Raw genomic sequence first — 18,594 nt, 5'->3', positions numbered from 1 at the left:
AGTGAGCTGAGTTTCCTATTATTCTTGGGTCTTATCTTGAGTGAACTACACTTCAAGTGGCGACTCTACACCACTCATCTTGGAGTCTCCTCCCCCTCTAAGTGGCGTGGCTACACCTTCATCATCCTAAGCTTCTCTTTCCTTTCATCTTTTTTATTTTCCATTCCTTCATTTCCCTTATATGCTCTTTAATTCCACACCTCTTCATCGTCAACACCATATAATTATGTCTTATCTTTGACCTCTAAAAGTGAACCTTCACACTTAACCACTTTGTTAAGTTTGTGTTCAGTAAAAATCTTCTTTGGGTTTTTCACCATAATTGTTAATCTCAAAAGTCATAAACAAAAGAGTAACCCACAAAATGTGCAATCCTAAAATCAACTCACATCATAATTAAACTCTATACAAAATATAAATTGATTTTAGTTTCTAATTTGTTTTAAGACAAACTTTTAACAAGTTATCTAAAGATTGGATAATCCTTCCAAATTGTCCGTCAATATAAGGGTAGCAAGTTGAACCAAATCTAACTTTTGTTCATAAGATTCTTTGCAAACTATTCCAAAATTTGTAGGTAAAATGAGATTTCCATAAGAAATTATACTAGAAAGTACACTATGTAACCTAATAATTTCTTTCATGCACAATTGAACTAATTTTGTAAGAAAAATATGTTGTTAATAGATCAAAGGTGAGCATATTTTGATAATATGTCCACAATTACTCGCATTGCATGATAAGTAGACATAATAACTGGTAAACTTGTCATAATGTCAATAAAACCTTATTTCAACATAGTGATTTTTATGTCCTAATTTTTTTTTGTTGACACACTAAACAACATGCAACAAACAACAAACTTTATCATTACTTTTTTCACCATATACCATCAAAATATCTTCTTCAAGTCTTGATAGACCCTTATGACACTTTGATGAATGCTTAAGTTACCCTTACGAACCACCCCTAGTATTAGTTTTTTCATACCTTATTTCTTAAATAGAACTTTTTTTACCTCTAAATTTGATGATCCCACTAGAATTATTGTGAAATTCATATTATTTTCCTTTTATTCATGTTGTTAACTTTTATTCCAACAAAAGATTTTTAATACACCTAAAAATAGTTTATTTGGTCTTAGTTCCATAACTAAGTTCAAGTTTATTCTTAAATATAATTCTTTTACCATCATCATAGATGCCTGTAGATTTTTTACTTAAAATATTTATCACAATATTTGTCTCCCCAAGATGATATTGCAACTCAAAGTCATCATTTTTAAAAAATTTCATCAATCTATCTTGTCTCATGTTTATGATCAAATAAGCATTTCAAACTTTTAGGATTAGTGAAAACTTCAAATATTTTTGTATATGACTAATGTCTCCTTAGTCTTTAATGCAGATATAAATAGATTGAAATTCTAAATCATGCATAGGGTAATTAACTTCATGTTGTATGAGTTGTCCCTAAGCATAACTTGTCACTCTCCCATCTTGCACAAGTATGCATTCTAATCCTTACCTTAAAAGCATTACAATAAACCTCAAACTCGTTGGTAAGGTCACAAAGAACCAAGACAAATGGATATAGTAATTTATTTTTTCAATTTTTATAACTAACTTCATGTATTTCATTTCTTTCAAATGCTAATTTTGAAAAAAATAAACTTCAGTCACCTTTTTATAATAGTCACCTAACACTAAGAACTCATGTATTTCTGTTATATTTTTTTAGTTGTTCCCAATGTAACAAAACTTTAACTTGGGCAACAACCATGTCACTTTATTATAATTACATGTCTTGAAATTTGAACTTGTTTCAACCACAATACATATGTTGACCATCTCCTATACTATACTATTTCTATAAGAATTTTTAGCACAATTCTCGAATGTCTTTCATGTTTTTTGTGACTTTTGGAATATATTAAAAAACCATTGTATCTTATTCCATTTTTTTACAATGATAAACAAATTTTAAGTCAATTTTGACATATAACACAACACCTTTTAGTTGATTCCTTAAAGCAACAATCATTATGGGGAGTACATTTTTTTAATGATAATTTTATGATTAATTATTACGAAGTGGACTTTAAGCCTAATTCAACCCCATAAAACCGGTTCATAGGCTAAGGTTTGCACCCACTTATATACGATGAAAACTCTAATCTCTAGTCGATGTGGGATCTCCAACATTAATGTTAATTCCCACACAACCTCCTCGTGTGTTTATTTTTTCATTAACTAACAATAGAAAAAAAAAAAAAAAAACATAAAGTCTCGTGAATTATTCACTATTTAATTTTTCAACTTTGCTAACTCTATAGATGTCTATGGATGACATTCTATAAGGAGCTATTAACACAAGTCTTAATTATGGTATAGAGATTGTGCTAAATTATATATATATATATATATATATATATATATATATATATATTTAATGGAGTTCTAGCATCATATTTAGGGGAAGCACGATGAATTTTTCTTGACTTTTTAAAGAAATTAATATTATGTATATTGGTTTATAATAGTCTCTAATTTTTTAAATTGGAAACTCAACTAAGATTTTAATGAAAATCAAAATCTCATCATGACAGTTTAGAATAATATTATTGAAATATAACTAGTTTATTCATAAAATAATGTTAGAATAAAATAAGGATAGATAATATAAATTTTACATAAAAATTACCATTTATCCATAAAGATACCACTATTTTATGCACAAGGATGATTATTATTTTTTAATTATAGAGACAAAATAAAAATATAAAAGATTTCACCATTACTTTGTGTTTGAAACTCTGTCAGACAGTGATCATTTTTATTTTTAAAATTTAGTTTAATCTTTTAACATAAAGAGAAAACACCCTCATTTATCAGTCAAGATCCACAAGAAAACACAATAAAATTTATTTTAGTCATACATATTTAAAGAAATATACAAGAAAATAAAGTCACCAATATTCTTAGAAACTGAGCTTGAACATATGAGTTTTATATTTGAAATGACTTTTTTTTGTCCTTATAAAAATTAAAATCCAACATTATTCTATATAAAAAAAATTACTCCAAATTCTCTTTATTCAGACCTGTTTATCAACACCTTCTCTTGTAGAGTTATATTATATAAATAATAGATAATGATACACTTCCAAACCATTTTATATATAATAACATTATAGCTCTCAAAATTATTATTTTAATATTTTTTTCATATAATTTAATTACAAATTTAATTTTTAATGTATATTTATTTTTAATCCATCACATAAAAAATTATATACAATTTCAAAGATTATCAAAACATCATTTTTCATAAATAATTATTTGGAAGCATAGGTAAGCCATTTTCAACTTCAAGTTATTGTCTTAAGTGACTAGTATTAAAATGCGTACAGACTGTTCAAATGTGACAGTTTGGCCGAGTGGTCTAAGGCGCCAGATTTAGGCTCTGGTCCGAAAGGGCGTGGGTTCAAATCCCACAGCTGTCAATTTTTTTTTTATCTATCATTTTTTTTTTCATCTACCCTAAACTAGGGCTGTACCGTTACCCTCCGTCTTCGGTGGCACCATTGGGCTAAGGTGCCCGTAACTGTTAAGTCACAGCAGAACTAAAAGCCCAGTCAAAGTAAAAGCAAAGCAGAGAATGGCAGCATCTCTGGGAATCAGAAACAGCTCCCTCCGGCTAACTCGCTTCCTCAACTCAGCGACTCTCCACCGTCCAAGGTGGCTCGAAACTGTAGCCTACGAAGAATTGCGAGCGCATCCGGAGAAGCCTTACACTTCAACGGCCGTTTTCGTCCATGGCTTTTTGGGATCCTCCAGAAACTGGCGCTCCTTCTCTCGCAATCTCTTGGCCGCTCTCTCCAATTCCTCGCCCTCTTCCAGTACCTCGCTCGACTCTCATTTTTTTATTTGTAACCCTGAATCGAATTATCATTTTCCGATTTTCTTTCCGTGCAGATTGGAGGGCGGTGATGTTGGACATGCGGAACCACGGGAAATCGACGGAGAGAGAATTGAATCCGCCTCACAATATTGAATCTGCGGCCAAAGATTTGGCCGATTTGGTGAAGGCTGAAGGTTGGCCTTGGCCTGAGGTTGTCGTAGGTCACTCCATGGGTGGAAAAATGGCTTTGCAGTTTGCTGAGAGTTGTAGCCACGGTGACTATGGCCATTCTGTTCTGTCTCCTAAACAGGTTTCTCTTCTCTTCTCTTCTCTATTGTAATAGCTATTTATAATTTTAACAGTTGAATACAATAAGATGTATTGAACTCGGAAAGATGAAAATGTTTCATTTTTTCACACCTAAAGAAGGTACACGGAGCAGCCTTGTATATGAGCTCATGATACAAAAAAGCAGAATAACAAACTCTAAACTATCTATAGCTAACTACACAGAAAACGGTTCCTAATAACACGATAAGTTATTCAGCAGTTGATTTTATTCGTGCTTTATATTGTTGTGAGTGTATGCACATGCCTATGTCTATGGTGAAATAGGTATAGCACCTATATGGTAAAATGTTAAAGAGGGACAAAATATGCTGTTATACCACATATTAGAGGAGTTTGGAGTCTTATATTGAGTAGAATACACTAATTGATGTCATACTTAAGCTACACAACTCTTCCTTTTAGAGGACTGCAGTGCTATCAGTTTGCAGATATCATATAGTGGATAATCTGCTATATCAAATAGAGGATAGTAATGTCGCAGACATATGGTGCAAGTTAGAAAAAATTGATTTGGATAAAAAAATTCAGTTTAATAAAATCTCTCACTTTCTCTCTCCGTCTGAAATTCTACAATTCTCAAGAATCATATGATGGATTTTTAAAATGAAGCTTTTGTACTCTAGGCCTGAAGTCGTCCTCTTTATGTTTCTCTTTTTATCCCTCCTGAAGAACAGCTCTGGGTATTGGATTCTGTGCCTGGAGAAGTGAACCCTGGAAACAGAAACGATGAAGTCCGGGATGTTCTAGCAACCTTGCAAAGTTTACCATCACAATTCCCATCTCGCAAGTGAGACTCTATATCCCTGAACCTTTTCTCTTATGATGCTAGTAGTTTGGCAGTGGACCAATAATAACTTTTGGTGTACCGAGTGGACATTATCTATGTCATGATATATGTTTCTTCTTCCCCAAATAGCATTTTGGGAGTACAAGATATATGATGAATACATTCTAAACAATATGTTTGAAGCAAATTTTACGTTTTCCAAGGAATCTTAGAGACTGTAGGTAGAGAATTATTCATTTTCCCAATTTCATGCATATGATCTGCTTTTTTTTTATAATGAAATAAAGTGCCGGTCATAGTTTTGGATATTGCGTTTGATGGACAGTGTAAATGTACAAATGCTTGTTAGACATTTTAAGCAAAGAGATTGAGGTAATTTATATGGCCGAAGGAAGGACATTCTAGGTTCTTTCTTCATTTTCTTTTGATGATCTGATTGGTTGTCCAATGTCTAAAAGTACCTGTCTTAAAATTTGATGAAAATGCAGTGTGTCAAGTCAATTACCAAACACTATAAAAGATGTACGATATGCAATCTTCCTCGTGCCAATCTAATATTGCAGTTGGACTAAAATATACACTGAACCTTCTTTCAGGTGGCTTGTGAGTCATCTTATGGGACTTGGTTATTCTAAAGCACTGTCGGACTGGATAGGCACCAATATCAAAAAAGTTGGTGATCATGAGACGTGGATATTTGATCTTGAAAATGCTAAAGATATGTTCGATTCTTACTGGTAAATGAAGCTTCGTTGAATTTGAGTAAAACATTTCAAATGATCTTTTACACAAATATTTGAAATAAGGAATAGAAATAGAAGATAATTATTCGAATATCTAGCAACTTAACCATTTTTGAAACAAAGATGCATTAAAACTTCATTTAAACCTTTTGTTTTCTTGAGTGTTTTCTGCGATCTTCCTCCACAGCCAAAAGTAACAAATCTCCGACGTTACGATTATGCAGTGAAAAGTCTTACTGGAATCTTTTGGAGAAGCCTCCCAAAGGTATGGAGATAGTAATTTTGCGTGCTGAAAAAAGTGATAGATGGGACCAAGATGCTATTGAGAGAATCCAGAAACTAGCCAGTAAGCATGGAGCCGACTCTTGTGGAAAAGTTTCCTTCTGTGTTCTTCCAAATTCTGGTCATTGGGTTCATGTGGACAACCCAAAAGGACTTCTTGAGATTATGGCTCCCAAGATAGCATCCCTCTAGTTCCTGCTTTAGTTGAGCTCGAGGCCTTCGTGGTTGAAAATTGTTACTTCCAGAGTGGAAAATCTTAACAATAAGCACAAAAGGTTGGCGGGTAATAAAATTAGTTATGTACAATTTTATCAAGTACCAAATAATTTTCATACAATTCATTGTATATGCGAATATCTTGGACCAGATTTTGAAACCACACACTACTAAATAAGACCTATAAGGAATCATATCTGTCATGTCCACTTCCCAACTCTTATTTTAGGTGTTTTAATTGATAATTAATTGTTATGATATATGTATGCATGTTCATTTTTAAATTTGCTGTTATTTTAAAAATTAGTGTCATTAGTTTTAAAACTTTAAAAATTCATTTATTGGACTGTTGTAATTTATTACTTGTTGTGTCAATCCTCTCTCTCTCTCTCTCTCTCTCTATATATATATATATACACATATATATATATATACACATATATATATATATACACATATATATATATACATATATATATATATATATTTCATTTAAATTGTAATGATAATTAAAATTTTAAAATATCTTTCATTATTTATATAATTTAAAAAGTATTTGAATCATAATATTAACTTTACAAAACTTGAATAATTTATCTATAATTTTTAAGAAAATGTTACTAAATATATAAAATAAAAAAATTTTGTAAAATTTTATTATATTAATATACATGAAATATTATATCATAAATTTTTATTTAACATATCATTTTGTATGCATTTATATTTATAATTATTGTGACTCATAAATTCAAATTATATTATTTATTCTTGTATTAAAATTAAATAATAATTATATATATATATGTTTGTATAATTTTAATAAAAAATCACATTTAAACATAATTTATATTATAATAGTATTATTATTATTATCCTATCTATTACATCATATTTTTATTCTCATCCTATTTATGTCATTTTCAATCGTATAATATTCATGAAACAAGTATTGAACTCAGGAACTTTGCGGGCATGCACTTTAACAAGCTTACAAAATTTGGAATGCCCTAGAAAAAAGTGTTCCTTTTGGGTTCGAACAGGGGTCAATGAGACTAAAGTAATAAGTGACACCCACTTTTTACGTTCTAATATATTGGAATTCTTTTTTATAAATGACAAAATCCAGCGGCTAATATCCAATTTTTAAAAATGATAGACCAAAAATACTTTGAAAAAAAATCACTTAACCTGAAAGAGTCATTTTTTATATTCAATTTATTTCATGTTTCCTGAAGTTTATATTTAAAAAAATGAAAAAAAAATTGTTGAAAACAAGACAAACAGAATTAAACCAAATAATGATCAACAGTGTAATTGTTTTTAAATCATTATCTAATTAAGTATTGCCATGATAAGATTGCTAATTTTTATATGAATAAATATTTGTAATACTTTTTATTGATTGACTGCCTAACAATTTAGTCACTAATCAGGCTAACTAAATTGCAGCCCAACAAAACACAACATCTAGCACCAATGGGCCTCAGTCCATAAAAACCAAGGCCCAGGCTCAGTAATTTGAAACCCTAGAAAGGATAGTATAAAATCTTTGTTTTAGCATTTCCTCAGCAAGATAGTGAAACAGCAGCAGCAGAGCAGGGGAGCAGCAAAAATGCAGATTTTCGTGAAAACCCTAACGGGGAAGACCATAACCCTCGAGGTTGAGAGCAGTGACACCATCGACAATGTCAAGGCCAAGATTCAAGACAAGGAAGGTAACACACCATTCCAAAATCCTTTCATCGCATCCCAACTTCAATTTTCCGTAACCTAAAAAATCCTCATTTAATAAATTCTCAGGTATTCCACCGGATCAGCAGCGTTTGATTTTCGCTGGGAAGCAGCTGGAAGATGGAAGGACCTTGGCCGATTACAACATTCAGAAGGAATCCACCCTTCACCTTGTCCTCAGGCTTCGCGGTGGCATCATTGAGCCTTCGCTTATGGCTTTGGCGCGCAAGTACAACCAAGACAAGATGATTTGCCGCAAGTATGGGCTCTATTATCTATATTTTTATGGGACAATAACTTATCCCCTATTTCTTTACCATGCAAGAGGGGTTATAATTGTTCCCTATATTAAATCCATCTCTACTTTGTTGACTGTGTCTTATTCACAGTTGATTTTCATGGGTGGTACATTCTACTTAAATTCCTATTTGTTGTTAATACTGAAATTGTTTTTTCATATTGTTCTTTTTCTTATAATATTGTAGTTTTGTTTTTACTTAAATCTTTGTTTTTGGTTTGTTAGATGTTATGCTCGTCTGCACCCAAGGGCTGTGAACTGCCGCAAGAAGAAGTGTGGTCATAGTAATCAGGTAAGTCTGTGTTCTTTTTTCTCAATTGAACCTTTATTATTCTGAATGGTTAAGTCTTATTTGTTTTGAACATTGTTTCACGCTTTCAGTTGAGGCCAAAGAAGAAGATCAAGTAAATCTTGGTTGAGGTTGTTGGTCTCTTTTCGTTTTGGATTTGGGACAGGGACTGGTTTGTTGATTTATATACTTATCCTTAATTGTTTTTGCTTATTGTTAATTTTAAATGTTTTGATGGATATTTTTGTAGTGGCCAGTTATATTGCTATGATGATGACATTAAATTAGCTCCGTTTCCATTTTACATTGTTTTCGTGTTCTTTTTACATTAAATGTTTGCATGATCAACGAAAGGGAAGATTATAATTTTTTAAGTGTTTTATAATTTAACCCTTAAAACAATTATGCTGCATCCTTTTGTTTCATAGATGCCTCTTTTTTGTGTTTGAAAGATGAAGCAATGGTTTGTTCCATTTTGTTAATTATTCTTGAATAACATCCAGAACATTTTTTTGTACATCTTGTTCAAGATGACGAACTGTACTGGGTATATGTATCGATATAAATAATCTCTTTTCTAGGTAAAATGTATAGTTAATTTTTTTTTAACAAATGAGATATCCTTTATGTCGTTTTTAATTCAATGAGGAAGTATTTTATTATAAAATTTTAATTCAACATATTTTTCTATGTAAAAAGCCTTAAATGTGTTATTATTATAATGTAAAACAAAACAACAAATTGATGAAATTCTTAAATAAACCGTAATTGATCGTACCGCATAAATCTTTTTTTATCTATTTTGTACTCAATAATCCTATATATGTTTTATCTGAAATGTTAGTTTTTCTTCAATGAGTGATTTGATTCGTTTGAAAGCTTTTTTATATCTAATTATGAAATTTGTTATCTCAACTAGAAATGGTTTTAAATTACAAATTTCATTCATTTTTATACGTGGTAATTATAACTCAAATTAATATTTGACCTCAGTTTTTTAATTTCTTTCATTGAAAGATCTTAAGGCACTTCCTGCATGCTAAGTTCTGAAATTCTTATGTCGGATGATAGATAGTGGCTGTGCGCATGTGTAATTTAATTAAAAATTGGGAATATAAATTTTAGATGTGAGAAAAAATTATTTGTGTTGGGTTGAATACGATTTTGTTGAGTTAAAATATTTTAAAATTTGTAAATAGAATTAAGTATAATTTGAAAGTAAACACACTCCATCATTGAAAATCTTCTTTTATTCATTATCACCTATACAAACCAAACACAATTCAGAATTCCTTTCCAAACGGTTCATGAACCCCACAGTTTATACTGTCATTTCTGCTCTAACACTGGTAATAAATAAAGTTCTTAAAAGTTGTCCTAAATTTCTGGACTATTTCTTTTAAGAAACTATAAAACAAGTGAAATTGAACTCATAAAATTCAAATTTAAATCTCACCGAAAAACTTACATTTCTTTACTATTCGAAATAAAAATTCAAAACCGTTCTTAAAATTTGACCCATAAATCTTTTTGGAAATAAAGTTCTCACATAAAAGCTAATGTTATATTTGGATTAATGAGTTGAAGTGTGAGAATTTGAATGTTATATTTGGATTAATGAGTTGAAGTGTGATAATTTGAGGACGGGGAAAGTTATGTAAAATAGGATGATTGTGATTAATTATATTTAAAGATATAAAACGTATATTTTTAAATTTAAAATATGAAATTTATTTGAATAATAAAATATGAAATATTGTGTATTGATTTAATTCTAATTTTTAAATTATTTCTACTGTTGAATAATTATTTATAAAAATATATATAAAATGTGATTCATTTTTATTAGTTGAAATTTTTTAAAAATAATTTTTACTTATTTTTATTATGTATAATTGTTAATCAAATATATAATGAAAACATAATTAAATATTTATACTTTAAAAATTGAAATTTATAAAAATTTATTTATCTTTCAAATTTTGATATATTTTGAAAGTTAGAAAATGCACTGATAAATCAATAACATACTCGTTTGCTTTGTCTTTCTTTGATGGAAATCATTTTACAAATACTCTGCCTTTTCACATCCATAAATTAACTCAAATTGATGGAAAGAATCGTGATTTATTTCGCATTTCTATCTACGGTTGGATGGAAATCATTTTACAAATACTCTGCCCTTTTCACATCCATAAATTAACTCAAATTGATGGAAACAAACACACTGTACTTTCGAAAATAAAATGAAAGTAGTTCTATATTATTTTGTAAATTTTAAATTAGTTTAAAACAATATTTGATAGAGATTAAAAACAAATGATAGATGTTTCAAGGAAAAAAAAATTTATACCCACAAAAATTATACAACTATATTTTAGATCAATGATATTATTACACACTCTCTTCTCTTAAATTTTTGTAATTATTTTAATACAATTTTAGGTTATAATTGATCAGATGTTTTTATTCTTAGTTATTGAATACATGTAAAAGATAGTTATGAATATTTATAATAACTTAAGTCCAATCTATGTCTTTTTTGAGCTAGGGAAAAAGTAATTCTTTTTAAATTTGTAGGATCCGAGTTTTTAATATCAACTATTTTATATTCAGATAATCAAACTTTAATGTCATTTAATACCCATCTAGAGTGGTAGTACAATTTGGAACTAATAATCTACCAAAGTAGAATAAAATAAAAAACCTAACACAGTATCTTCTAATCACAATTTCTTTTATCATGATCCCATTCATACTTATTAAGATAGGATGAATGCGAATTCACTGCGTGATAAAAAGATGTGACAATGATACTGTTTTTACTTTTTTTTAATTATTTACAAACTTTGTGGTAAAGTATATTATTTCCTGCAAACTAATTAATTTATACTTTATCATTTTATATTAGCAGATTTCATGTTCCATGCTTTTAGATTTTCCACGGTGATTGGTTCAGTGCCATTGTTGAACACAAAAAGATGAGCTTGACTTGCCACTGCAAGCTGTGGATAAACTCGAGACAATATGTTTGTCTTTCCTCCTTCTCCAAAACTTTCCACTACTGAGTGATCAATCTGTCATTTAGTTAACAGAATGAAAAACATTAATCGATTATTAGTGTCTTGGTGCTAACAAATGTCATACGCAAAGACCAAATTCAGCAATGGTTACATTTGCACATACCAAACTCCTAAGAGAAATTTTCTTGTTAGTTGTCAAATCCAAGTCTACAAAACCTGCAAATGCAGGCTTGTACAATTTACTCTTCAAAGAGGAACTGCACCAAAATAACCAATTAGCTTTTAAATGAAAGAGTGAAAATGGATACAAAATTAGTCCTTATCCCAAAATTGAATTAGACCAACCTTCTTGCATCAGAGCACATGAGAATCACATGCTTATTTTGATCTTTGAAAATTCTGAAAAACACAGGAGTAAACTCCTCTAGTTTTTCAGTAGCTAAAGTCAAAAGCCCAAATGGTCCAACACCACCTTGTTCTTTTGAACCTTTATGGTCACAAGCATCCTGTGCATGAACCCACTTAGGATCATATGGCTCTGCCTTGTCCAAACTCGAGAATGAAAATTTAACTTCCACATCTGCCTGCAATGTTACATAATATAGTTTTATATCCTTTTGTTCATAAACAATTGAAAAAACACACATAATCTGACCTGTGCAGCAGTGATTCCTTTTACTTCAACATTAACTCCCTTCTCAAGCTTCTGACTCTTCATGTTAACTTCTTTCCCTCTAAGACTATCTAATTCTTCAACTGGCCATTGTAACAATTGCCTCCCATTTGGATCCAGCCACACTGTTCGCGGAATCGCCTGATTAGTTTAACACACAAAAACACTGAAATTACATGGTGTATAAACTATTTCCACATCAAATCAATAGGATCTTAAGTTCTTAAAGAATAAATCAGTAGAAAGGCAATTAAATTGAGTACCTGAATCCCTGCCCATCCTTTAAGAACATCGTCATCTGTGGTATCAGACTCGTTTGCCCAACCCCATATCACTCTTCTTTTCTTGCTCGGATCAAAAAAGGACTTGGAAGCATAAAAATTGCCATAATCATACCTTAATCCACCCCAACCATCTTCGGAAGTGTTGTCAGGAACATACTTATCCTTGTCATAGCTTCCTATAGTGTAGTAGTCATACCTAGTCAAATCAAGACTATTTTTCAACACGAATTTCACTTGTTTTCCGTCCACCACACTGTCCAACCCCAAATTGTTTTTTAGCGGAACAGGGTAAAAATCGGGGCACTCCCACATACCCGTGTCGCCCTTGGAATGGAGCGGGTGTTTGGCCCGAACCCATGTCTTAAAGTCTTTGCTTCTGTACAAATAAGCCACTCCTCTTTCCTTCCTTCTACTACCCACCAATATTCTCCAGTGCCCATCTTTGCTCCACCAAGCCGTTGTCGGATCCCTAAACGCACTGCCGTTTACTTCTTTGTCGGGGACCAAAATCGGGTTCAAATTGTCGGGTTTTACCCATTTTCGGAGGTACGGGTCCTTGGGGTCTTCGGGTACAGCGTAACATTGGACTTGATTTTGTGCCTCGTCCTTGACTCCAGTGTAGAGAATTATGGGTCCCTTACCTGGGACTACTGTCGCTGAGCCCGACCAACACCCGTATTTGTCGAAGGGCTTCGATGGATAAATCGCGTGTTCTACAGCTTCCCAGTTTATCAGATCCTTTGATACTGAGTGGGCCCACACTATGTTACCCCACACCGAACCCTTTGGATTGTACTGATAGAAAAAATGGTAGATTCCATTGTAGTACATGGGTCCTGTGTTGTTCGCAAAATTGCAAATTTAACATGCTGTTGCTCAAAAATCATAAAATAAAAATCAGATTTTGTTTTGCCTTACCATTTGGATCTATTTGCCATAGTTGCGTTCGTCCCGGCGATTGAGGAATCATGAAAACAAAGTAAGTTAGCGCTTTTTAAGCAAGATTTTGTACAACATGTTTATGATTGCACGTTAATGTAATCAGATCTTTAAACAAACATCTATCATGCATTCCCTTTATTGTACTGTATAAATGGTTGCAATTATGCATTATTCTGCTAAATTCGATGCGAATTAAAAAACTACTAAGCTTTAAATCATATCAGAAAGGGATTCTCAGCTTTGATGGATAATTTTATGCGAATTTGTAGAAAGGCATATCAGAGAGTTTGCATGGAATTCGAGTATGCAGAAATACTCATTATTTCAAACTACTGTTTGCCATCTAATAAATATATCATGAGAATTTTTTTATAGTAGAAATGGGGTATCACCTACTTATACCATGAGTTTGTATTTACTCCCAGGTAATCTGATTATGATATCCATAGAATGATTAAGAAGTTGTACTGGATGAATGATAGAATATGATCGACATGGATGTGTTGGGACAAAAACTGATATTCTCCAAACTAGAGATCGTATGGGATTTAACTTTTATTAAGAACTGGTTCAATCTCATATAAAACTATGAATTTTGTAGTGACTTATATTATTATGGTTGGTTCAATAAGATTGTGATAATGAGATATCACAAATATTTATAAAAATATTTATTTAACTTTTTTCTTTCTTTTTTCAATAAGTCAGATCAGATCGTTCAAACTTTTCCCAAATAGCTTTATATGCCTTCCTTGATGTCTAATAGAATAGTTTGGCATGCATCATTTTTAACCATTAGAAAACCATGCAAAGAGGCACACGCATGCATATGTACATTTCAATGATTCTACGTCACGAAGCAAATACCTTTAAACCTAACTGTATCAACAACCACTTAATGCATGAGAAATGATTATTAAAGCTTCAAAGGGATGTTCCAAAATCATTTACAACAAAGACACCCAAAGATTATAATTTATAACAGATTTTTTTTCGCATCAAAATTTTGGTTTAAATACCCTATGGCGATGATAAAAGTATGGAGATATCAAAAGCAAATAAACACGTTGTTAGGTTTTACTCAATCATACCTAACTATGATATATAAAAATAGAGATGATATATAATAGAAACTGTTACCATAATTTTGGTTAAACTAAGACATCTTCAATGCAGAAATATTGAATTCTATTTAGAAAAGAGTTCCTTCCATGCTTATTATTTCACGTCAAGCCATGCGGTTAGAAATCTCACATCGACATGGTATATAAGTTGGTGCAAACCTCAATCTCATGAGCCGGTTTTATGGGTTTGAATTAGACTTAAAGTTCACTTTATAATATGGTATCATGCTAGTGGTGTAAAGATACTTTTAAATCATTTTTTTTTTATATTATGAAAGCAGTGCATTGATTGTCCAGTATTAAGTGCTTGTTAATTATGTTTAAGTCAAAACAGCCATAAAAACCTAAGACAAAATCACATTAAATAATTACAGAAAAAAGGAAAATTGCACTCAATATGAAGGGAAAAAGTAGTTTTAAAGGTACGTACCATTGATCCAGTTTTTAGGAGGTTGAAAATGGTATCCAGTTCTGTGCTGTGCACCAATGGAAAGTACTGAAACAGATTGAAGATGGGGATATACTTTATGAAAAGCTTGAACGCCATTGTTAATGAGTAACAGAAGGGATAAAAGGAAGAGAAAAATGGTGCTAGAGTTGGGGGAAACCATGAGAAATAAAACAGAAAACAAAAATATGGAAACAGAAGAGTGAAGAGAGGTAAGGTGAATTCCATTATTTATAGATTGAGATTCCAATGGAATAAGGTGGCTGACTCAGATAAAAAATAGGAACAAAAATATATGCTAAAACAAAATTCCACTTGTTTTTCTATATTCATTATTTTCGCATATTCTCTCTCTCTACAAATAGAGACCAAATACTTATTTTAATTCATGTAACAAAACTAAATTTATATATATTTTAAACTTTATGTATAAATTATATTATGATTAAAATTTATAAGATATGACTCTTTTTAAATTAAAAAAATAGGTAGTTAAGAAGAATAAATATGCAAATCTATCTATGCATATATGTTAATGGAAAAGATAATTATGTCATTACGTAACTTAGGTAAATGTTTTCTGACAACTACATTTATTATTTTCTTTGATTAATGATTAAAACAATAAATTCAAGTTGTTATACGCTGTAATAATGGTATCATGAATTAATAATTACAACAATTACATAAATAATAATAATATTACACAAATTAAAAAAAAAATAAGGTTACAAAAATTCTTTTCCAGTCCCAAAATCATAAAAATATATAAAACAGATTATTAGTAATTATGGACTTATTACAGGCCTCAAAATATAATAATATTAGAGGACACATATATATATATATATATATATATATATATATTATAACATGTCGAGAAAGATTTTTGTAAATATATATCTTTAATTCACATACCATACATGATTAAGTTTTTAATTACGGACATCAAGATATATATTAGGTTAAGACAAATTTAAGAATATTAAGATGATTATATTTTTAAAATTTTAATTTAAAAAAAAAAATATGTTCTATGTACATAAGATCAAGTGAGTTGTTACATATTTTAATTAATTTCATTAATATAATTAAAGTTGTTTATATCATGAGCACTTGCTCTATTGGTGCGATTTCTTAATTAGAGTAGTGCTTACTTAAAATATATCAGTATTTTAATTCATTTCATGTAAAATGACATTAAAAATTATATTTATTGTTGAACAATCCTATTAAGATAGACTTTACATGAAAACTAACATTCAAATAATTCGTGTAAAAAAAATCCTAAACTTTAAAATACAATATCATTACTATAACATTTTTATATTTTGTGAAAAAATTTAAAATTCGTACAAAAAATAAATTTCTGTAAATTTTGTAAACTCCAACAAAACATTTATCTGAAAAGCTTCACTAAATATAAAAAATTGTTAGTAGTGTACAAATAATACTATTGAAATGAAATGATAAAGGTTCTATTATTGAAAAGGTTCAATACTACTCTAACATAATTTTTTATTAAGGTAATTGACTTAAAACCTCAAAACTATTTCATTAAAAGTTATTAATCATATTATTTATCTTTCACTTTAGGTATAATTCTACACATTAATTATCAAAGTATATGAAAATTTAAAAAAATATTAAAATATAGAAATCATGTCAACATACTTGAACTAAAATCAAGTTAAGATGAGACAATTTTAATTATAATCAAATATTAACTGAAATCATATCATGTTAATAATTTACTTTAATAATTTTTTAAAATTTTATCTATTTTAATAATTTGCATGTAAAATAAAATAAAAATTGTATTTATTACAATATGCAAAAGTATACTTAACTATCAAGTCTATGAAAACAACATATTTGCAAGACACCACAAATTGTTTTGACCTTAAGAGTGTAATTAAGGCAAATTGATGTGACTCAATCAATTGGATATGAACTGAGTTTCGATGTTTAGTTTCGAAAATCAATTCAATCCCAATATTTTTAGTTTGCAAACTATTTTGCTTATTAACTTCATTTCTGATCCATAAATATTTTGATAGAATCACAACGATTAAGCAAACCAATTTATATATCTATAATTATATAATTTTGTAATCAATAACTACTATTATTTTGGGGAAAAATAGTATATGTTAATTTGAGTTTATTAAATAGATTTTTATCGACATTAAAACTCGTAAACTTGATTTATTCAATTAAAATATTAAGTCAACAGTTTGGCTTGTCAAATTTTATGTTACCGACAATTACAAAAAACACGGAGACTTTATTTATGACGATTATAAATTAAGTGATTGATAAAAACATTGCTATAAATAAATAAATAAATTATATTATTTCTCGACATAATTATAGAATATTATATTTTTTAATCTTGTCACTAAAAACCCATTAAATAAAATTTAAAAAAATATTTAAATTAAATTTTATTATTAATAAATATTTTTTATATATAATTAGCTATTAAAATTTTGGTTACTAAATTTATAATCTAATTAGTTATGTTTTGAATAATGTATTCTCTAACTCAAAACATTAATAAATAATTTAAAAATTATTATTACAAATTATATATATATATATATATATATTAAATCCATAATATAATGTCGATCATATACAATAAAAAATAAAAATTAATTAAAAAATTATTAAATAAAAAAAAATTAGAAATTAAAATAATTACTTATTATTTGATTAAATTAAAAATTATTAATATTAAAAATATATTTCTTTTATTAATAAAAATTTATAAAATAGTTTTAAAATTTATATATAATCAATAACGACCAAAAAAATTTATATTTTAAAATACTATCAAAATTTTCAACATCTATTTTACTTAAATATTATATATGTCTTAATCATTAGGGTTTTAAATTAGCTTAAATTCTCAACACAATGCTTGCAAATTTGGATGACATTGCAACACAAACGTTTTTATAAGTTATATTTTGAGTTAAAGAAAAGGTGAAAGGAACTTAAGTTGTTATGTTATTATACAATATCATCTCACTTGAATGTGAGAAAAAAAATGGAAAGGATATAAAGAAAAGGCATAAAGTATGATTAAATTATTATACGTGAGCACTTAAGATATATATGTTGAATGGTACATAATGATAATAATAAAAAAGATTTAACAACAGCATAACTCACATTTGAAATTGGCATTCATAAAAAGTTTGAACACATGGCAAGTTCAAAACACATAGGATTAAAGTGAAAATGGTATATGACACTGCACCCACTTACTATAGTGTGCTCTTTCCACAAAATCATAGCCAAAATGTTGTCATAGTTTTGTTTTTTTTTTTTTTGTATATTTAGTTTAGAAAATAAAGAACACCCACCTTGTACCTTGTTTCCGTTGAAAACTAGACACATTTACCATTTTCATTTTCTAAGTTTAATGATAACTTTTTTTTTATCCACGTGGTCCAGTATTGTAAAGTAGACAATTAAGAATTCCATTT

General features: G+C 29.3%; 3 protein-coding genes and 1 non-coding gene across 4 annotated transcripts; 3 read left to right on the top strand and 1 right to left on the bottom strand.

Moving 5' to 3' along the window:
• The first annotated feature begins 3,425 nt into the window (after window positions 1-3,425).
• Window positions 3,426-3,505, top strand: TRNAL-UAG (transfer RNA leucine (anticodon UAG)). Its single transcript has one exon. It is a non-coding gene; the product is annotated as a tRNA-Leu (tRNA).
• Window positions 3,434-6,485, top strand: LOC137814588 (uncharacterized). Its single transcript, XM_068617402.1, has 5 exons — window positions 3,434-3,901; window positions 3,978-4,213; window positions 4,929-5,041; window positions 5,638-5,778; window positions 6,009-6,485. The coding sequence occupies exons 1-5, from the start codon at window positions 3,661-3,663 to the stop codon at window positions 6,256-6,258; spliced, it is 981 nt and encodes a 326-aa protein (XP_068473503.1). The 5' UTR covers window positions 3,434-3,660; the 3' UTR covers window positions 6,259-6,485.
• Window positions 6,486-7,734: 1,249 nt separating this feature from the next.
• Window positions 7,735-8,890, top strand: LOC137814587 (ubiquitin-ribosomal protein eL40 fusion protein). The gene is made up of 4 exons (XM_068617400.1): window positions 7,735-8,000; window positions 8,086-8,275; window positions 8,540-8,606; window positions 8,696-8,890. The coding sequence occupies exons 1-4, from the start codon at window positions 7,898-7,900 to the stop codon at window positions 8,720-8,722; spliced, it is 387 nt and encodes a 128-aa protein (XP_068473501.1). The 5' UTR covers window positions 7,735-7,897; the 3' UTR covers window positions 8,723-8,890.
• Window positions 8,891-11,191: 2,301 nt separating this feature from the next.
• Window positions 11,192-13,843, bottom strand: LOC137814586 (beta-fructofuranosidase, insoluble isoenzyme 1-like). The gene is made up of 6 exons (XM_068617399.1): window positions 13,502-13,843; window positions 12,563-13,419; window positions 12,282-12,440; window positions 11,972-12,210; window positions 11,790-11,883; window positions 11,192-11,680 (listed from the first exon to the last, which is right to left on the bottom strand). Exons 1-6 carry the CDS (start codon window positions 13,551-13,553, stop codon window positions 11,501-11,503), a joined length of 1,581 nt encoding a protein of 526 aa, XP_068473500.1. The 5' UTR covers window positions 13,554-13,843; the 3' UTR covers window positions 11,192-11,500.
• Window positions 13,844-18,594: the final 4,751 nt, after the last annotated feature.

The sequence above is a fragment of the Phaseolus vulgaris genome, chromosome 1 (assembly GCF_000499845.2).
Source record: "Phaseolus vulgaris cultivar G19833 chromosome 1, P. vulgaris v2.0, whole genome shotgun sequence".
Classification (NCBI taxonomy): Eukaryota; Viridiplantae; Streptophyta; class Magnoliopsida; order Fabales; family Fabaceae; genus Phaseolus; species Phaseolus vulgaris.
Note: the sequence above shows the minus strand (reverse complement) of the source record. Positions and strands in the feature narration are given on the sequence as shown.

Coding starts and splice junctions, on each gene's coding strand:
- LOC137814588 (XM_068617402.1), top strand. CDS start 3,661: ATGGCAGCATCTCTGGGAATCAGAAACAGCTCCCTCCGGCTAACTCGC. Junction 3,902..3,977: donor CAATTCCTCGCCCTCTTCCA/GTACCTCGCTCG, acceptor CTTTCCGTGCAG/ATTGGAGGGCGGTGATGTTG. Junction 4,214..4,928: donor CTGTTCTGTCTCCTAAACAG/GTTTCTCTTCTC, acceptor CCTGAAGAACAG/CTCTGGGTATTGGATTCTGT.
- LOC137814587 (XM_068617400.1), top strand. CDS start 7,898: ATGCAGATTTTCGTGAAAACCCTAACGGGGAAGACCATAACCCTCGAG. Junction 8,001..8,085: donor CAAGATTCAAGACAAGGAAG/GTAACACACCAT, acceptor ATAAATTCTCAG/GTATTCCACCGGATCAGCAG. Junction 8,276..8,539: donor GACAAGATGATTTGCCGCAA/GTATGGGCTCTA, acceptor TTGGTTTGTTAG/ATGTTATGCTCGTCTGCACC.
- LOC137814586 (XM_068617399.1), bottom strand. CDS start 13,553: ATGATTCCTCAATCGCCGGGACGAACGCAACTATGGCAAATAGATCCA. Junction 12,441..12,562: donor AAGGATGGGCAGGGATTCAG/GTACTCAATTTA, acceptor TAAACTAATCAG/GCGATTCCGCGAACAGTGTG. Junction 11,884..11,971: donor ATGTGCTCTGATGCAAGAAG/GTTGGTCTAATT, acceptor ATTTTGGTGCAG/TTCCTCTTTGAAGAGTAAAT.